The sequence below is a fragment of the Cicer arietinum genome, chromosome 7 (genome assembly GCF_000331145.2).
Source record: "Cicer arietinum cultivar CDC Frontier isolate Library 1 chromosome 7, Cicar.CDCFrontier_v2.0, whole genome shotgun sequence".
Taxonomy (NCBI): Eukaryota; Viridiplantae; Streptophyta; class Magnoliopsida; order Fabales; family Fabaceae; genus Cicer; species Cicer arietinum.
This window is the reverse complement of record NC_021166.2, coordinates 3,805,213-3,821,641: the sequence shown is the minus strand read 5'-3', so window position 1 is coordinate 3,821,641 and position 16,429 is coordinate 3,805,213. Positions and strand designations below refer to the sequence as shown.

The following is a 16,429-nucleotide window of genomic DNA, read 5'->3' as shown; positions in this document are numbered from 1 at the left end:
ATCCACCAAAGGTGTTTGTATTGGATATAACTTATAGTATTTTGATAAGTCACCTAGTTTCTCGAGCGGTACAACACAAAGATAATATTATAATCTAGACCGAAGTATTTAAATACTAGTTGTATATTGTAAACTATAATCTTGAATCATAATTGAAAGAAATGATAGTCATTCTACAATTGAAGGCATAAGTGTGATTGACCGAATTCTGTATTTTAACATTATGTGTTTCTAAATCTTTATTCTTTTGAACTGAGATTGCTTTTGTAACTGTTTGATTTTTCATGAATGGTTGGTTTCACTTTTAGATGAGGTAAAATTGATTAGACATTTTAGATATCCTTAAGTAAAATTGATTACCTAAAAAAATTAATTCAACTTTACACTTAAAATTTGATGCGTTTGCATTTACTATATTTTTACGTTTAAATTTATGGTCCAACTTACTATTACATAAATTATTTTACATTCAATTAATTTTAAATTAATTTACACCGTAAAATAAAAGATACACTAAAATGAGGTGCGGTGAATAAAAGATGGAAAGGGCACAACAACCTCTATCATTCATCCAATTTGAATGGCAGAGGAACCAAATGCTTATGGGGTCCTACTCATAACTAGTCTAAACAATGTAAGCACCACAAAAGTGATTCAACCCCTAAACTAACAAAAATGTGGAATCAAAAAGAATAAAACTAAAAGGAAGGAACAGTTATTGGGAAGGAAGAAATGCATTTGGTTATTTTGGTGAGACACAAAAAGTGTTTTGAGTACTATTACTGTTCACTAATCCATTCCTATACTATCAAATAGAATTTTACTATTGTAGCCCTTATTATGAAATTGTTTGGCACATGAACAGAAAAGAAAAAAAGGAATATAACTTGTTCTGCTTTATATCTCCAGTTTCATCCTTTTAAGTGAAACTAAAATGTCCTATTTTTTCTTTATGTTTTGTCTTATCCTGTTCTATTTTAACAAACAACAAATAGAGAACAATATTCACAATTTCACATGTTCTGTTCTATCCTGTCTAGCAATTATTTAACCTTTTTATTCATTTATTTTTATAATTCAAAAATTACGAATTACTTTTATTTTATTTTTTTCCAGCAAAATGTACTCTATTTTCTCCTCAAACCTCATTTTTGTATACTATCAAACTATTTTATTTCAAAAATAACGTTTCTTTGTACGTAATCTTTTTATTCATCTAATCTCAACTATTAATTAGTTGTTTTTAAAAGAAAAATATTACATATTTCAATATTATTTAAATTTTTATGTGAATTTAAAAATACATGTGTAGCCAACAAGATACCGATAAAAAAAATTGAGATAGGTGATTGAATTTATCGTTTATATCAATTGTGACTTGAGTTTTTTTTTTTTTTTTTTTTTTTTTTTTTTAAACAAAGATGTAACTTGGGTTTTTTTTTTTTTTTTTTTTTTTTTTTTTTTTTTTTTTTTTTTTTTTATCAACACAGATGTAACTTGAGTTTAATTATAGAGATTATACCTAAATGCCATAGTAAATTATCAATGTTGTTGGTGGTTTACAATAGTTTTGTTCTAAGGTATGTCTTCCCTAGTATAATTTTTCTTAATTATCTTTTTAAATGGAAATAAGAAAAGGTTGTTGAGTAAAAGAAAGAAAAGGGATTATTCATTTAGCATTTTTCTTAATATGTATTAAAAATATTTATTTTTCAATAGAGTTTAAGATTACACAAATACAGTTCAAAATAAGCTTTAAATTCCCCAACATCTACAAATTTTTATTTTTAAATATGATTTTTATGATAACTTAAAAAAATAAAAATTATTTTAAACTTATTTGTTACGGATTAAAAAAATAATTTTAGAAATAACTTAAATATTTGTTATTAAAGATTTTAATATAATAAAAAAAATCATATTTTTTATAAAAAAAAAATGAATCTTTCAAAAATAATTTTTTGAATAGTTGATTAAAGTGACTTCTTATTTTAATCATTTTTTAAATTTTATTTTTCAAAAAAAGTTAGTAAATAGAATAAAATTCTTAAAATTATATTTGTGATAAACTATTTAAATTAATTTTTATGTAAAGTTTTATTTATATTTTTTTAAATTATAACAAAAAAATATAATACTAAATAATTATTTTTTAAAATAGTTGTAACAAACAGGCTTATTATGTACATTCAGCTCATGCGGGCTAAGCCCACATTCAGAACAGACTTCATTAGCACGGGTTTAAACCCAAAAATTATTCATTCCAAAATTTGAAGCGATTACTCATTCAACTTTCACGTTTGTTTATTTCACTGATTTTTTTACCGGATCACAACTTTCAATAATGTAAAAATGAATAAAATATAATACCTAAATCTTAACTTTTAATAGTATATTTGGAGGAACATTACCACGAGAAAACGAACTTCTATTGAATTTTAAAAAATTAGTTTTCAGGTGGTCGCTTCTCCAAAGAACGATCTTCCATTGAAAAAATAAATAAAACATTTGAGAAAATTATTTTCAAAGTAGAACAATTAAAAAAAATTATTTAAAAAAGAGATATATATATATATATATATATATACAAAAGTCCTACTTCTAACTTCCAAGACTAAAAATATAGTGCCCAAACACTTTCATGAATAGATTAAAGTACTACTAGTTTTATTTACTAGTTATTTATTTATTCCGATAAAAAAATAAAATGAAATTATTCACAATATTAATGATGAAAATGAATAAAAAAACTTATCATTGTTTTTAAGTTTTAATTCCATTAATATTATTACGATGAACTTCAAATCTCAATTCAAATTTGATAAATTTTTTGTGGTAATTATATTATTACATTTAAAAAAAAACACTAAAAAAACGTGATCCACTATTCCCCTTCCCTAAGAGACAAGAGAGACATAATGATGCCGTGCGACTGCGACCCAGATATTTTATTTATAGAGAAAAGGGGAAGCATGAAATAAATAATGTTATAGACATGTAAAGCGTGTATTATTGAGCTTTGGTTGTGATTGGGGCATTGTGTCTCTCTTTATACATGAAATTAACATTGTAGTTGTACGGGTTCCTCATCACTCATGCTTCTTTTCGGACCCCATTCCTTTTCTTTGACCCATTTTCACAATGTTTGGGTCCATCTTTAGATCGTAGTTAATACAAGCTATTTATTTGTTCAATTAATTAACATGGTAACCAATATGGTTGTGTTGCATTAATAGCTAATTAATTAAAAATGTGATGATCAAACGGTTGGTATCAATAAGGAGATTAATCTCAAACTATGTGACAAAGATAGAAACATGCATTCACCAAAATAAGTGGATGTAAGCATGATTAAATAGAGGAAATTAAAGTAAGGCCGACCATTTCAAGACCAAACATGCAGTATGTCTAGTACATGTACATGTGATCAAAACCTCATCCACCAATCATCTCACAACTGTTTCTTAATCAACTGCTTTTAATTTTTAGGGGGAAAGCTGTTATAAATCAATAATCATCCCACCAATAATTTTCACTATTCAGTTGTCACTGTTTTAGTCACATGAAAGATCATTGGATTGCATGTGAAAGGGAATAAACAAAGTCTAAATAGATTAATTACGTAATTGAAAATGAAAATAACAAGTATTTGTAATAAGATCAAATGGCATCTACATCGTAATACTCTTAAATTCATGGTCATTTTCTCTCCATTAATAACTAAATTTATATAAATATATATATATATATTAAATCATATAAAAAAATATTTCTACATGTTTTTAATGGCTGATGCCACAATAAATCACCATAAATTAATAATCAAATATCATTTAAAATTTTAACAATAATAAAATATTTATCATCTTTAAAATTGAGACAACGATTCGACCGATGTCTTATATACGACACAGTATACCCTAATGATTTTTCTCCATTAAATTATTCATTAGTCATTTTGCCTCTACTTGAAAAAAAAAAAAAAAAAAAAAAGAAAGAAAGACTAAACAACGAATTAATGCAAATAATTAGAAAAAGGTCAGTGTCATAAGATTACATTTTTATGGATTTCCAGATTCCCAAAGATAAGGCCATATTTCATCTCTCAATATATGTTGCTTTCGATGTAACCATAATGCTGATTTACACTATTAGTAATTTTTATATATGTTGTTGGAAGCAATTGACCAGACACACTTTGCAGGGAAGGGAGATTAATTTTCAAACCAAAATTAAGCTGCATTGGGAAGTCAACAATCGAGTACTATAGCATTATTTAAATTGGCTACGCCTTTGTCAACCCATGATTAGAAATTAGAATCAACGGCACCGTCACACTAGTGTTCACATTTAATAAAAAGTATTGATACTATGCAGGTTCATACTAGTGAAAAATTATGATGAGTTTTAAGACTAAATTCCCATAGGTGAAGTATAGGCACTCTTAATGTCAAAATTGGGTGCTAAGATGATGGAGCTGAAAATGAAGTGCCAAAGACCCCACAACACAAAGGGGTAACTACTGTTTCCTTGTGTTGTTTTCCATCTTCCACGTTTCCACTTCCATTCCCCATATCTCATCACTATCGCATGCCACGGAGTGGGTAACTAGTGTAGATTTCATTTCAATTTTTTATGAAGTTAAATTCATTTTAGAGTTGTATCATTAATCTGAATTAAAATTTAAAGCGTTTGTAAATTAATTGTTTAATTTATTTTTGTGTGAATCTATTTAAAAATAAATCATTTGAATAACTTGACTGTAAAATTGATTCTACCTAAAGATAGATTGAAGTGAAATCAGTTTATGTTTATGTAAAAATTAGTTGAATAAAAAAATAAAAAATTCAATTTTAAATTAGAATTAATTCTAAAAATTAAATCAATTTTACTAAAAAACATGTAAATATACCTAAATAAATTGTATACAACTAAAATCAATTTTAACACCTTCATCCAACATTAATTAAATCATTAAAATCAATTTACATCACTGCAAAGCCAAACAATTCTTTGTCGACTGCCCTACCCATTACAATTTGCAAGTGCTCAGAATTTACAGTTCTGCATTAGGGTCCCTCCCTTCACATTATCACAGTAAGTAACATTGTTTTCCCCAAAGAGATAAAATTAAATAGCAAACAAGACAATTTTAAATTCGAGCTTATCTATCTACTGATGTAGTCTTGCCCCTAGAAACGTGTCAAAAGAAAAACAAGTGGGGTGATTGATGAAACAATAAAGGTTAAGGAAGGACAAGCAGTGCATTGAAGGTAAATTAAAAAAAAAAAAAAAAACAAAAAAACATAGGTTACATAAAACATTATAGCATAGTAGTAGCTTCAAATGAAAAGGCTAAAGTTTAACTTATTAAGCAAAAAGGGTCCACTGAGTCTCCATTAATTGAATAAAATAATAGTAAAATCCAATGGAAAAGATCTTCACGTGTAAGGTGATGTAGCATGTGCTTGGGTTCAGCCCTTTAGGTTTGATGAGAGAGATAAGAGAAGTCAATAAAAAGGAGTGATGTTCCTTCCATCATCAGTAGCCTCATCTCACGGATCTTGCCTCTCTCTGTCTGTGTTCCTCTTCCTCCCACTTTTATTATATTATATAAAAGCCCTAGAGAGAATACATTCATTGCAAAGATAAGGTAAGCAGCATATTCAAAGACCTTTTCTTGTGTCAACTACCAATTCAGTTAAACCCAAATGGCTTCTTGGAAGAAAACCATCACAACACCATTCAAAAAAGCTTGTACTTTCTTTAACCAGCAACCACCAAGGGATCTTAAGAAGTCTCAAACAGGTGTGTACTACCACTATCTTGATGTTTTTTTTTTTTTTTTTTACTTTTCATATAAATAGAAATAAAACACTTGTATTATAATGATTTTGTCGGTTGTTCATGAGTTGTCAGCTCAATGGTTATAACTTGATCTTGTAATCTCAAGAAATATCGTTCAAACCAAACTCCTATTATAAAATAACCATCAGTGTTATTTTAATTAATTGTATTTTTATATGGGTTTATATTTATGTGTGTGTAATTCAATTTTTGCATTGTAGAGCAAGAGAGGCGTGTAATGGATCTACATGGTGAAGTGATGGCATGTGGATATGAAGATGTTCAAGTTATGTGGTCAATTCTGGATAGGTCCAAAGCCACATCAACAGACTGTAACATAACTTCTTCAACATGAATTTTAACCAATTCCATCCACAAACAAAAATTAGCGAATGTTTTTTATATGCTAATTAATGTTAAATTCATATATAGTTAATGGCTGCTCATAGCTTTTGAATCTGTAATGGAAATTAAGATATTGATGTGTAGTACAAGTTTGAATGAGTGCCCCTTTTTCTTTGACCAAGAATTAAGGTGGCGGTTTTAGTTTGTAACTTGTTGGGAATCCCTGTGATTTATGAAACAAAATCATGGTGAGATTTTTATTGAAAGGTATATTCTTTTGGCTTTCATATCTGATATAGTTCAATTTTGTTTAATTTTCCCCTTTTGTAAATGTGTGGTTCTCTTTGACTTTGTGTTTGCTTTCCTAAGGGAAAGTTGGGAAAAGAAAGTAAAAAGAAAATAAAAAAGAAAACAAAAAGTAAGATATTTTTAGTTACTCCTATTTTGTATGGCTGAGAATGTTCGATGGGAGATCTTTCAATAATCATGATAAATTTGATTATGATGTTTTGTGTAATTGTAATCGTTTATGGTTACTTGGCTTTTTAGGATATAACGAGATTGCCACTTGTTTGCAAGTTGAATTGCTTGCAATCTTGAATGGCCTGATCTTAACTTGAGATTGGGATATGTGAACGTCATTATTGACTAGACTCTCAACTACTGATAAATTATAGACTAAATTATCCTATTAGATATTTCCTTCAATTGAATTAAATGCTAACAGACACCTGCTAAGAATACAAAAAGAAATTTTTTAATTTTTACGATTTCAAAGTTTAAATTACACAATTTTTAATAATTTTTTTCTATATTTAAATTTTTAACAAGTATCCCAAAAAGTGTCCCAAAGACACGTGTTAAGATATCCTTTAAATCTCTCTCCTTCGTGACTATACTAATTGGTTAGCTAAATACGGGCATTTTAGGGAACTCCCATTAAGATTTGGAACCAATGTCCTTCCCAACTCCTGGTGGGTGCTTTAGATTTTGTCACCATTAGACCTTAGTTGTCTTTTGTTTCTATCTTGTTTTTTTTTTAAAGGTAAAAAAAAAAAGCCATTTTAAATCAGTATACGGTAGTAAGTGAAATAAGAGAGAAAGCTTAAAGAACACATCAATAGAAGAGAATCAAAGTAAGAAAATGGATATTGGGAGTTCTCCTAAAAGGATCCCTTACATTAAGCATATGATAGAGATCCATCGTGACACTAACATGCGCAATGAGGTGTGTGCCAACGAAGCAGAAAACAACACACATCAGAATGGTTAAGTCTATCAAGTGACGCAAACTGACAGAAAAACTACCTTGATCGGTATGGTGTAAGTCAGACCATTTTAAAATATATATAAAACAATAGATTGGATTAATTCAAGTGTAAAAAAATAGGAATCATTTTGAGTAATTACTGGTGAATTAATAAGTAGTTTAACAAAATTTATCATCCATCCGAAAAAAATTGCCATGCAAACATGTAGACTATTGACCATACAGAAAACAATTACCTAAATTAGACACGTCAAACTCACGTTATTTTCTTTCTTTTGCTCATTGGCATTTTAGATTATTTCACGGATTTTCACATAGATTTGGTGATTTTTTTTAGGTGAGTGCTTAAACACAGCTACAGTAGTCGCTAAAAAAAATTAGGAATAGTAGTCTTCGTTGGACGTCATAAATAAATACACTTTTGGACTTAGTAGCTAATACGGATTTTTTAATGAGATATGAGGATACGCGTGGATTTTCATAAATAAATAAAGATAGCATTCCCTTTAATTCAATAGCATACTTCAAGGAGAGACATTCTTTCAAACTAGATTTGACTTGTAAAGAATCCATGATAATTCTGTTTGAGATGTCACGTACTACATGTAGACACAACTCCCCGAGGAAATACAAATATAAGTATGTCGCGATGTGAGAGACTAGAGACTAACCTCTTCCAGTTAGAGGTAACTCATGTTGGTGAATAAATCCATTTACAGTTTATATTCCTTGGCTTGGTTCGACTAAATATTATTTGATATGGACCCCCTGCAACAAGTTCATATTTCACTGTTCAGAACTATAACCATTTTTCGTATATCTTTCACCAAGTTAAGACGAATTTAAGAGTTGAGATTCCTTCAATTTTGATGAAACAATGATCCATATGCTTAAAGTTGTTTGTTTTTACAGAAGATATAAGAGAAGAAACAGTACAAAAAGCAAATGATATTGATAGCAACAATATACTGAACCATTGATTCATTACTGGTTCTATAAAACTAACTAGTATACATGTTAATAACTCAAACTAAAACATTAAACATATACGCACTATTGAACTATCTGATAAGGTGTGGTTGACCAATGGCCAATTCACCTGAAATTTTTCTCTTCCTTTGCTTCAAGGACATCAACTTCCTCATTAGATAGAAGATCCACAATGGGTTCATATACGTCCCACTCCTTTCTTTTCCTGAGGCATTCAAACAAAACAGCCAAATCATATGATGTTCTCATTTTGAACTTTACAAGTAAACCTAGAAAATAAAATAAACTACAAGCATATAATTTGAACAGGGGTCCTTATCTAAATCAGCAAATTAGTTTAATAAAGAACTGACTAACAGAAATTTATAGGTTCACAAATGTAAACATAGCTAAGTCTAAAGGAATTTTACTCCATTGTCTATCTCCAATTCTTTTATTCTAGTTCACCATTTTTTCAGCTGCTTTACTTCGTAATTGACATCAACAGTTTTTTTTTTGTTCTTAACTGCATAGAGCCACAAACATTCAAGTCATATTATGCCACCCGTCTTACAATGAGTGTCGTTTTTGTTCATTTCACACATTTAGAAATGACTATAAATAAGAGGGAGAAAATAATAATTTTACCGAATTATCCTTATAAATGATTAATATGTTTCCCACTATCATAACTGCAAGTGGAATATAATATTTTGGGTATAATTTACATAGTATTAATAAGAGAATGAATCTCACGTTGAAGTAATTGTTTTGCTAAAGTAACACTTATTGGAGAGAGTACTTAATGTTAAAAAACCTACATTAGTAGAGAAACTCACATTATGCCATATCAAGAAGAATGTTAACTGCGTAAGCACTATGACTACGACTACAAGCAGTGCAAGATGATGATATAATTTTGTTTTGCTAAAGTAACTTATTGTGAGACGGAGGGATTATTTCAAATTAAACAACTACAATAATAGAGAAACTTTCACATTATACCATATCAAGAAAAATGTTAACTGCATAAGCACTTCGACTACGACTACAAGCAGTCCAAGATGATGATATAAATGTTCAGTAGCAAATCGTTGGATTTCAGCTAACAGCAAAAAAAATTATGAAACACACTTACCGAACAACACTAGATTTGATACCAAATAACTTGACCAAGTCCACTGCTACAGCACCTCCTTTACTGTCAAAATCATAGATGAGATAGCAATTAAATATTTTATTAGCGACACATATACACTCTGAATTTATAATAAAAAATGCATTCATCACATCAGCTGAACTAAGATAGAAGTGTATGAAAAACCTGACTGGAGTAAAGTCAGCCCCTCGACGACCCTTCTTACTTAATCTGCTTTCTCTTGCTGAAACCACGCTTTGAATTGCAATCTGAAAATGAATGAAGGCGTTGGTAGATGAACCATATATATGACACATTGACATGATATATTAACCGATCAACCGAATCAATGACCTCATAAAGCTGTTCTCTGATGGCAAAGGCAATAGCTGGCTGCAAAACAGTAGCATTTTTTGTGTTTAGTATTTTTCAAATTTCAAGAAGGTTTGGGTGTTTATGCATGTGGGAGAGAAAGGGGGAGGGATGGGAGTGAATTTCATGGATGAAAACATATTCCTATATTAACACAACATATTGTTTAAAGTTTAAACAGACAAAAAGGCATTGACAATGTAATTTTTCCAACTACTGAAATCATATTATGTTCCCAAGTAAAATAAAAAGATAATAGAAAATAACATAAAGTGGGATTAACTTGAGATTTCACTCATCCTTTTTTCATGGCCTTTCTTGCAGTAGAGCAGGCAATTTCAAGTTTCAACACTATTCCATCATAATGAGTACTGTTACAAATACAAGGAAGTAAAACAAATTAACTTATTATATGCAATAATTGGATATACTTACTCCAACCTCAGGATCCTCAATGCCCATGTCTTTGCAGAAGGTTCTTGCAAACTCTTCAGGATCACTATCAAAGTTGTTTAAATCCTAGAATTTAACAATTTTAGACACATAAAAACTGAACCGACAAAAAAGGTGCAGCAAATCCGAAGATAACAGTTCTAATCTTATAACACAATGTCCATGCTCCAACCTTACCCATAAAAACTGGTCTTTTACAAGAGTATGATTTACACGAAGATCAAGCTGTAAAAGAGAAAGAAAGCAGTTTTATCAATAGGCAAATATTCAATTCAATGACAGGTATATTACACGCATCTCCCTGGAGAGATGCTTAAACTACAGTCCTACCCTCTAATTTCGAAAATTACATAAGAGTACAATGTGGCACTAGAATAGCTGCTATTTAACAGTAGTTTGTAGTAAATAGCATAAGACTAGTAATTAGTTAAAATTCCAGTATGGTAAAGAGATAGATAGAGAGAGAGAGAGAGAGAGAGAGAGACCTTGATGGGAACAATCTTCTCTCCAGCATACATATCTTGGCCGTCATAGGATCGAAATTCAGCTAGCTGTGACTGATAGAGAGAAAGGAGAAGCAAATAAGATAATAAAAAAAAGAAGTGAAATGCAAGGAAAATGATAAGAGGGAAAAGAAGAGAACTTGAATGGATTGAGCAATTTGAGTAACAAAAGGAGGAGGTAGCTTCAAGTCTTTAACAGTTCTTTTAGCAAAGACCACAACCTCAGAATCAGGATCTAAAATGAATGATTAAGTGAAATTAGAATAGTTATTAAAAAAAAAAGAAAAGAAAAAAGAAGAGTTACCAGAAGGGTTCCAAGTGAAAGCATCCTTGTATCTGTGGCCGTCGATTTCGATGTCAAGTCGAAGGGGTACAAGGTTTTCCGAAGTTGGCCTGTGCGTTTCTCATTACTCATTCATTCATTCATTAGAGAAAGAAAGAAAGAAATTGGAGTGAGTTAAAGGTAACTTACATCCTGAACTTGACGGGATTTTTGTAGAAACCGGAAACAGGGGTTTTCATCTTCAAATATTCACTATTCTTCTTCCAACTGCCAATTCCCCCTCCTTACCACCGCGCCCGCCACTACCTCCGTTTTTACTATTAAACCCCCTCTTTTTTCTTCTTTAAATGGTTGCCAAAATGTTCGGTTAACCCATTTCATTGTGGGGTGGGTTCAGATTTTCAATAACCCAAGCCCAGCCCAATTTGAGATTATATGACTTCATTCTTTTCTCACCCCCACCTTCACTTTCGAGTATACAATTAAATAAAAATGCAGTTTTTTCGTACTTTGCTACATTTTTGGACATCAACTTAATTCATATATTCAGTTAGCATAAAACAAAATTTACACTTTTAGTTAATTATAACTGTTAAATTTATAAAAATATTCAACTTTTATATAATTATCTCTAAAGTTATACTCATTATTGATTGTAATGGAATTAAAAATATAAATTCTTTTATACTATGAATACATGTTAATTAAACTATTAGTCATTTTTATGTGTCTTTAACGAGTCATATAAATTTAGTGTTCTAATTATATATATATATATATATATATATATATATATATATATATATATATAGATATATATATATATATATATATATATATATATATATAACGGTAGAAATTTTTTTCTTTTAAGAGTAATTTTAAAGTAAATTATTTTGTTTAGTAAACGATTGATTATTAACATAATATATTAACGTTCAAACATACAAAAATTTTATGTAAATTTAAAATTTGTAGCTATTTAATCTAACTATATACTTGTATTTTTTTAAAAGTTTATTTTACGTTAATTTAAATCATTTAATTTTAAATAAGTTTATAGAAACTCAAATAAAAAATTTTATTTGACAGTTAGATTAGTAAAACTTATTGTTTATAATATATTATTAAATAGAGTTATTATTTAAGTCATATGATTTTCACCTTATATATGTATATTTATTTAAATGCATGCTAAATATATGCCACTAAATATTTGGACTCTATGCGGTGCACCTCTTGCACATCTCAAGAGGTGAGATGGTTCTCCTCATTTTTATTTTATTAACAATTTATATTAATATTGTGTATTACTTCTTTTCTTTTTAAGAATTAAACTCATCTAGAGTGAGTAATATCAATTGTTTAAAAATAAATTAATGATTCATATTACATACATATATAATTAATTATTGGTAATAATATGTACCACTAATTTATTCAACTCATTCTAGTAGAGACAAATATATTTTTAAATTATTTTTGCTAGGCCGACTTACCATTTTGTCTAATTGTCTACTATTTTTCTATGGTTTTATTTTTACAAACAAATATTAATAATTAGTTAGATTGTGTTAGTATCTAAGTTCAAACTTAAGATCTCTTACTCAAAACTTCCTTAATATGTTTTAACTCACAAAACAAGTTATTTTTGCGGGACGAAATTTATTTTCAATTTATTTTCTTAATTCTTAATTTAACTAGAGGAATAAGAACCAAAACCTTAGAAGAATCCAAAGATTTTATCCAAATCAATTAATTTGATTTAGATTTTTTTTTCTTATTAAAGTCTCAACCAATCAAACTCAACTTATTAGATTGAGTATGAGTTTTAAAAAGTTAATCAATGTGATATATACATGTATAATCACTTAATTTGTCAAAAAGTTAATTGAAGTTATGAAATTTTATACCATTATTTAAAAAATACAATTACTTGAGTGAAGAAAAAGAGAAAAAAAAAATGTAATTAAATAATTTGAATAATAGGTAAAATTAGAAGAAAATTTATGAGAAATGAAAGCAAAACCACTGTTGTTGACACGAGGGGTGTGGTGTCCATGGCCATTATGTTGTACTGTACCCAACAAAAGTGAAGCACATCAAAGTAGAGACAGCAAAAAAAGGCACACCTAGGGAAATTAATTAGAAAAATTGTAGCTGCTTTTCTTTATTCTTTTTCTGATATGAAAAATATTGTAGCTACTTTTCAATGTTTCACTACTAGCTTTGTTAAATTTTGAGTATTTAGTACTTCAACTTGTAGGTAAGATCCATGAAAATGAGACAAGCTGCATTATACCAAATTGAGCTAGTTGTATCATAGGCTTGAAATAATGTAGTGCATTCCATCATAAAAAAGAGACAACAAAAAACAATATAGATAAGCATTGTATTTGTATGTAAGATTGATCAAAGAGAGATGCAATTCAACATACCAAATTAATGACTACAAATTAAGCTAGTTCCAAAACAAGCTGGAAACTAAATTAAAAGATATCATCATAAAATTAAACAGAGAGAATAATTAATTAACACTATAGCTAGCTAGCTATTCACTAAATTGACAACTAGGTGAGAAGCTATACATTTAAATTTTTGTGGTGTATATAGCAATCATATATAATAAATGATAATCATTGAAGCCAGATTTTCATGTGGAATTTCTATGATTTCACCCACCCCGCTAATTAACAATTAGAACAAAAATTTATGAACAGTGAAAATTGAGGAGAAACACGTGCTTGATTAGTAAATTAACTAGCAGCTGTTAGCTCTTGTGATCTTCAGCCTCTTCACACTGGACAAGAACATCCTGCATTAATTTCATAAACTGTTCAAATAATGAAAATGTATTTATAAGAAGAAAAAAAAGTATAAAAATTTAATTAGAGGCATATATTATAATATCACTTACTCCCAAGGCACATCTCCAACCATCATCCAGTCCCCTTCTTGATCCTCATAAGTTAAGACATGAAAATTCCGAGGATTAAGTGGTTGAGAGTTAGGACCTAAAAGAAAAAAAGAATATATAATTATTAATATATGGTGATAAGGTCCAAAAGAAGGAAATGTTTGTTATGAAGGTTAATTTGAATATGCTTACAGAGAATAATGGTCCTAAACATATGACAAAGAGCTTTTACAAGTCCATCATAGCTATGATGTGCCAACAAATTTAATTTTCTACCAATTGGAATGCCTTCCATATAAACTTTGACAAATAAAGAAGGTTTTTGACTCTGAAAATTGCTTTGTTTCTCAACCAATGTGGTCCTCAATGTGGATTTAATTGGTGGCCAGTCAAATGCTTCCTCCCTAAGAAAAAAACATAACATTAAGATGTTAATATTATTACAATTATGATATCATAAATGGTGTATATATATATACATATATATATACCTTGGTGTTGTTGAAATGAATGGTAATTGAGATTGATGAGAAGAAGAAGGAGGAGAGATGCTTAGACCAAGTCTAAGGTCAGTGCTCAAATTATCAGTTCTTTTTCTACATAGAGTTGAGAGGCAGAGTGATGAAGGATAGTTATTACTATCAATTGAAGAAGAAGAAGATGAAGATGATTGGGTTTGATAAGCATCAATTTGTTGTTCTAATGTTCCCATATCTCTCAATCAATGCTCAAAACAAAAGCCGTCACCTTAGGCTCCTTAGTCTTATATATATATATATATATTAGAAAAGAGAGAGAAAGAAAAGCAAAAGCAAAGGCAAGTGAGAGAGATAGAGAAAGAGTCTCTCATTGGTTTTGATTTGCCATGAGGGTGGGCGACATGTCCACAAGGCCTAAGTTACACGGTTTTCAATTAATTACTATTTTTTAAGTTTTGGTTGGTTGGTTGGAACTTATAAATCTTTATTATTTTAATCAACACTTAATGATCTACCACCCCTTTTTATTTCTTGCTTATTTTAATTTTAGAACCTTAAATCAACTCTGCCTTCTTCACTTCATTATTGGGAGGACATCATGTCTTCAAATATATATGTTCAATTAAATTAGGGATACAAATTTGGCTCATTAGCTTGCATATAGTTTTAAATTGTTATCTACTAATTTAAATTTATGTGACTCGCCATAGTCATGCACACCATGTATATAATAATTTAAAAAAACCCTCTTTTCAATACTATTATAATAATCCATTGTAGAATTTAGTGGTTCATTTTCTATGTCTACTTGGGGTGTCTCTAAAATATTACACTACAAAACATTGTTTCTTTGTTGTGTAGAAATTATTTAATTTCTATAAAAAAATGATATACCAAGCAAACATATCATGGGAAGTGAAAAGTTCATTTAAACTATATACTATAATTTTATGATGTGTAGAAAACAAAACAGTTTTGCTAGACATGACAATAATATTGTCCACTATAATTTGTTACAAAAGAACAATTTATAAATAGAAAAAGTTTAAGTATGTAATTAAATTTGTTTGTTGGGCCATTTTAGGTATATCCTTATTTGTTAATGGAAAAAGTAGGATGAATGAATAGGTTGAACCAAAATGAACAAAAGTTCAATGCCAGAGCAGAGGTGTTGGAAGAGAATGATGGAGACTATGTGTTATGGGTCATTGAATTGAGTCTTGGATTGAGTACCCACCCCAACTCCTCAAACCAATTTAAGTAGAAAATAATTAAATTGACAGCTTCATTCATACTATCACCAAACCCATTTTGGAAACTTGGAGTAACTATGATGTTCAGCCTTTTCTAGTAAACTTGGATGCATTTATTCCAGCTAAACATTAATTCATAGATGTACTTCAATATTTATTCATGGACACCACTGCAAGAGTTTGTTATTTTCTCTTTTCTTAACCAAAATTATACTTTTCACAATTTTTCCTCTCTTTTATACTATCATATAGAGTACTTTAGTGTAACTTATAATTGAGAATATTTTTATAAAGTTGATTATGCATTTCGAGTTTCACTTTTTTCATTGTTTGTGAAGTGGTGTAATTTTTCAGATAAAAAATAATTCATTAGATAGGAGGGTACCAACTATATATGATGAAAATGTTGTTTTTAATTAGAGTAAAATTCATACCTTTTTGAAAAATCTTCACAATTTGTAGTTTGTATATAGTTGTCAAATTATTCTTAAATTTTATAAATATTGTAACATATTCAAACTTGCAGACTACTTATAAACTAACACTCTATTCTAAAATATAATTAAAAAAAATAGATCTAAGAAATTACCACTCTATCCT

General features: G+C 29.0%; 3 protein-coding genes across 5 annotated transcripts; 1 reads left to right on the top strand and 2 right to left on the bottom strand.

Moving 5' to 3' along the window:
* The first annotated feature begins 5,543 nt into the window (after positions 1-5,543).
* Positions 5,544-6,479, top strand: LOC101505378 (uncharacterized). The gene is made up of 2 exons (XM_004508012.4): positions 5,544-5,808; positions 6,069-6,479. The coding sequence occupies exons 1-2, from the start codon at positions 5,712-5,714 to the stop codon at positions 6,200-6,202; spliced, it is 231 nt and encodes a 76-aa protein (XP_004508069.1). The 5' UTR covers positions 5,544-5,711; the 3' UTR covers positions 6,203-6,479.
* Positions 6,480-7,937: 1,458 nt separating this feature from the next.
* LOC101505711 (chromatin structure-remodeling complex protein BSH) lies at positions 7,938-11,528 on the bottom strand. 3 transcript variants are annotated; one of them, XM_073363692.1, is made up of 11 exons: positions 11,370-11,528; positions 11,202-11,290; positions 11,038-11,132; positions 10,880-10,951; positions 10,572-10,619; positions 10,377-10,460; positions 9,924-9,962; positions 9,756-9,838; positions 9,570-9,632; positions 8,517-8,657; positions 7,938-8,230 (listed from the first exon to the last, which is right to left on the bottom strand). In XM_073363692.1, the coding sequence occupies exons 1-10, from the start codon at positions 11,417-11,419 to the stop codon at positions 8,558-8,560; spliced, it is 723 nt and encodes a 240-aa protein (XP_073219793.1). In that variant the 5' UTR covers positions 11,420-11,528; the 3' UTR covers positions 7,938-8,230; positions 8,517-8,557. The 3 variants fall into 3 exon arrangements, with proteins under 3 accessions (XP_073219793.1, XP_004508070.1, XP_027192798.1); XM_004508013.4 differs by having other exon boundaries at positions 8,165-8,230; positions 8,562-8,657; XM_027336997.2 differs by lacking the exon at positions 7,938-8,230 and having other exon boundaries at positions 8,394-8,657.
* A 2,137-nt stretch (positions 11,529-13,665) lies between these two features.
* LOC101504852 (auxin-responsive protein IAA31) lies at positions 13,666-14,929 on the bottom strand. The gene is made up of 4 exons (XM_004508010.4): positions 14,589-14,929; positions 14,290-14,501; positions 14,098-14,194; positions 13,666-13,995 (listed from the first exon to the last, which is right to left on the bottom strand). Exons 1-4 carry the CDS (start codon positions 14,807-14,809, stop codon positions 13,941-13,943), a joined length of 585 nt encoding a protein of 194 aa, XP_004508067.1. The 5' UTR covers positions 14,810-14,929; the 3' UTR covers positions 13,666-13,940.
* Between the last annotated feature and the right edge of the window lie 1,500 nt (positions 14,930-16,429).

What these genes read in the sequence shown, in the direction of transcription:
- LOC101505711 (XM_004508013.4), bottom strand. Translation starts at nt 11,419, where the DNA reads ATGAAAACCCCTGTTTCCGGTTTCTACAAAAATCCCGTCAAGTTCAGG. An exon ending in AATCCCGTCAAGTTCAGGAT is followed by an intron (nt 11,291 to 11,369) that starts GTAAGTTACCTT and finishes AGAAACGCACAG; the next exon opens with GCCAACTTCGGAAAACCTTG. An exon ending in TAAAAGACCAGTTTTTATGG is followed by an intron (nt 10,461 to 10,571) that starts GTAAGGTTGGAG and finishes GTTAAATTCTAG; the next exon opens with GATTTAAACAACTTTGATAG.
- LOC101504852 (XM_004508010.4), bottom strand. Translation starts at nt 14,809, where the DNA reads ATGGGAACATTAGAACAACAAATTGATGCTTATCAAACCCAATCATCT. An exon ending in TTCATTTCAACAACACCAAG is followed by an intron (nt 14,502 to 14,588) that starts GTATATATATAT and finishes TTTTTTTCTTAG; the next exon opens with GGAGGAAGCATTTGACTGGC. An exon ending in GTTGGAGATGTGCCTTGGGA is followed by an intron (nt 13,996 to 14,097) that starts GTAAGTGATATT and finishes AAATTAATGCAG; the next exon opens with GATGTTCTTGTCCAGTGTGA.
- LOC101505378 (XM_004508012.4), top strand. Translation starts at nt 5,712, where the DNA reads ATGGCTTCTTGGAAGAAAACCATCACAACACCATTCAAAAAAGCTTGT. An exon ending in TCTTAAGAAGTCTCAAACAG is followed by an intron (nt 5,809 to 6,068) that starts GTGTGTACTACC and finishes TTTGCATTGTAG; the next exon opens with AGCAAGAGAGGCGTGTAATG.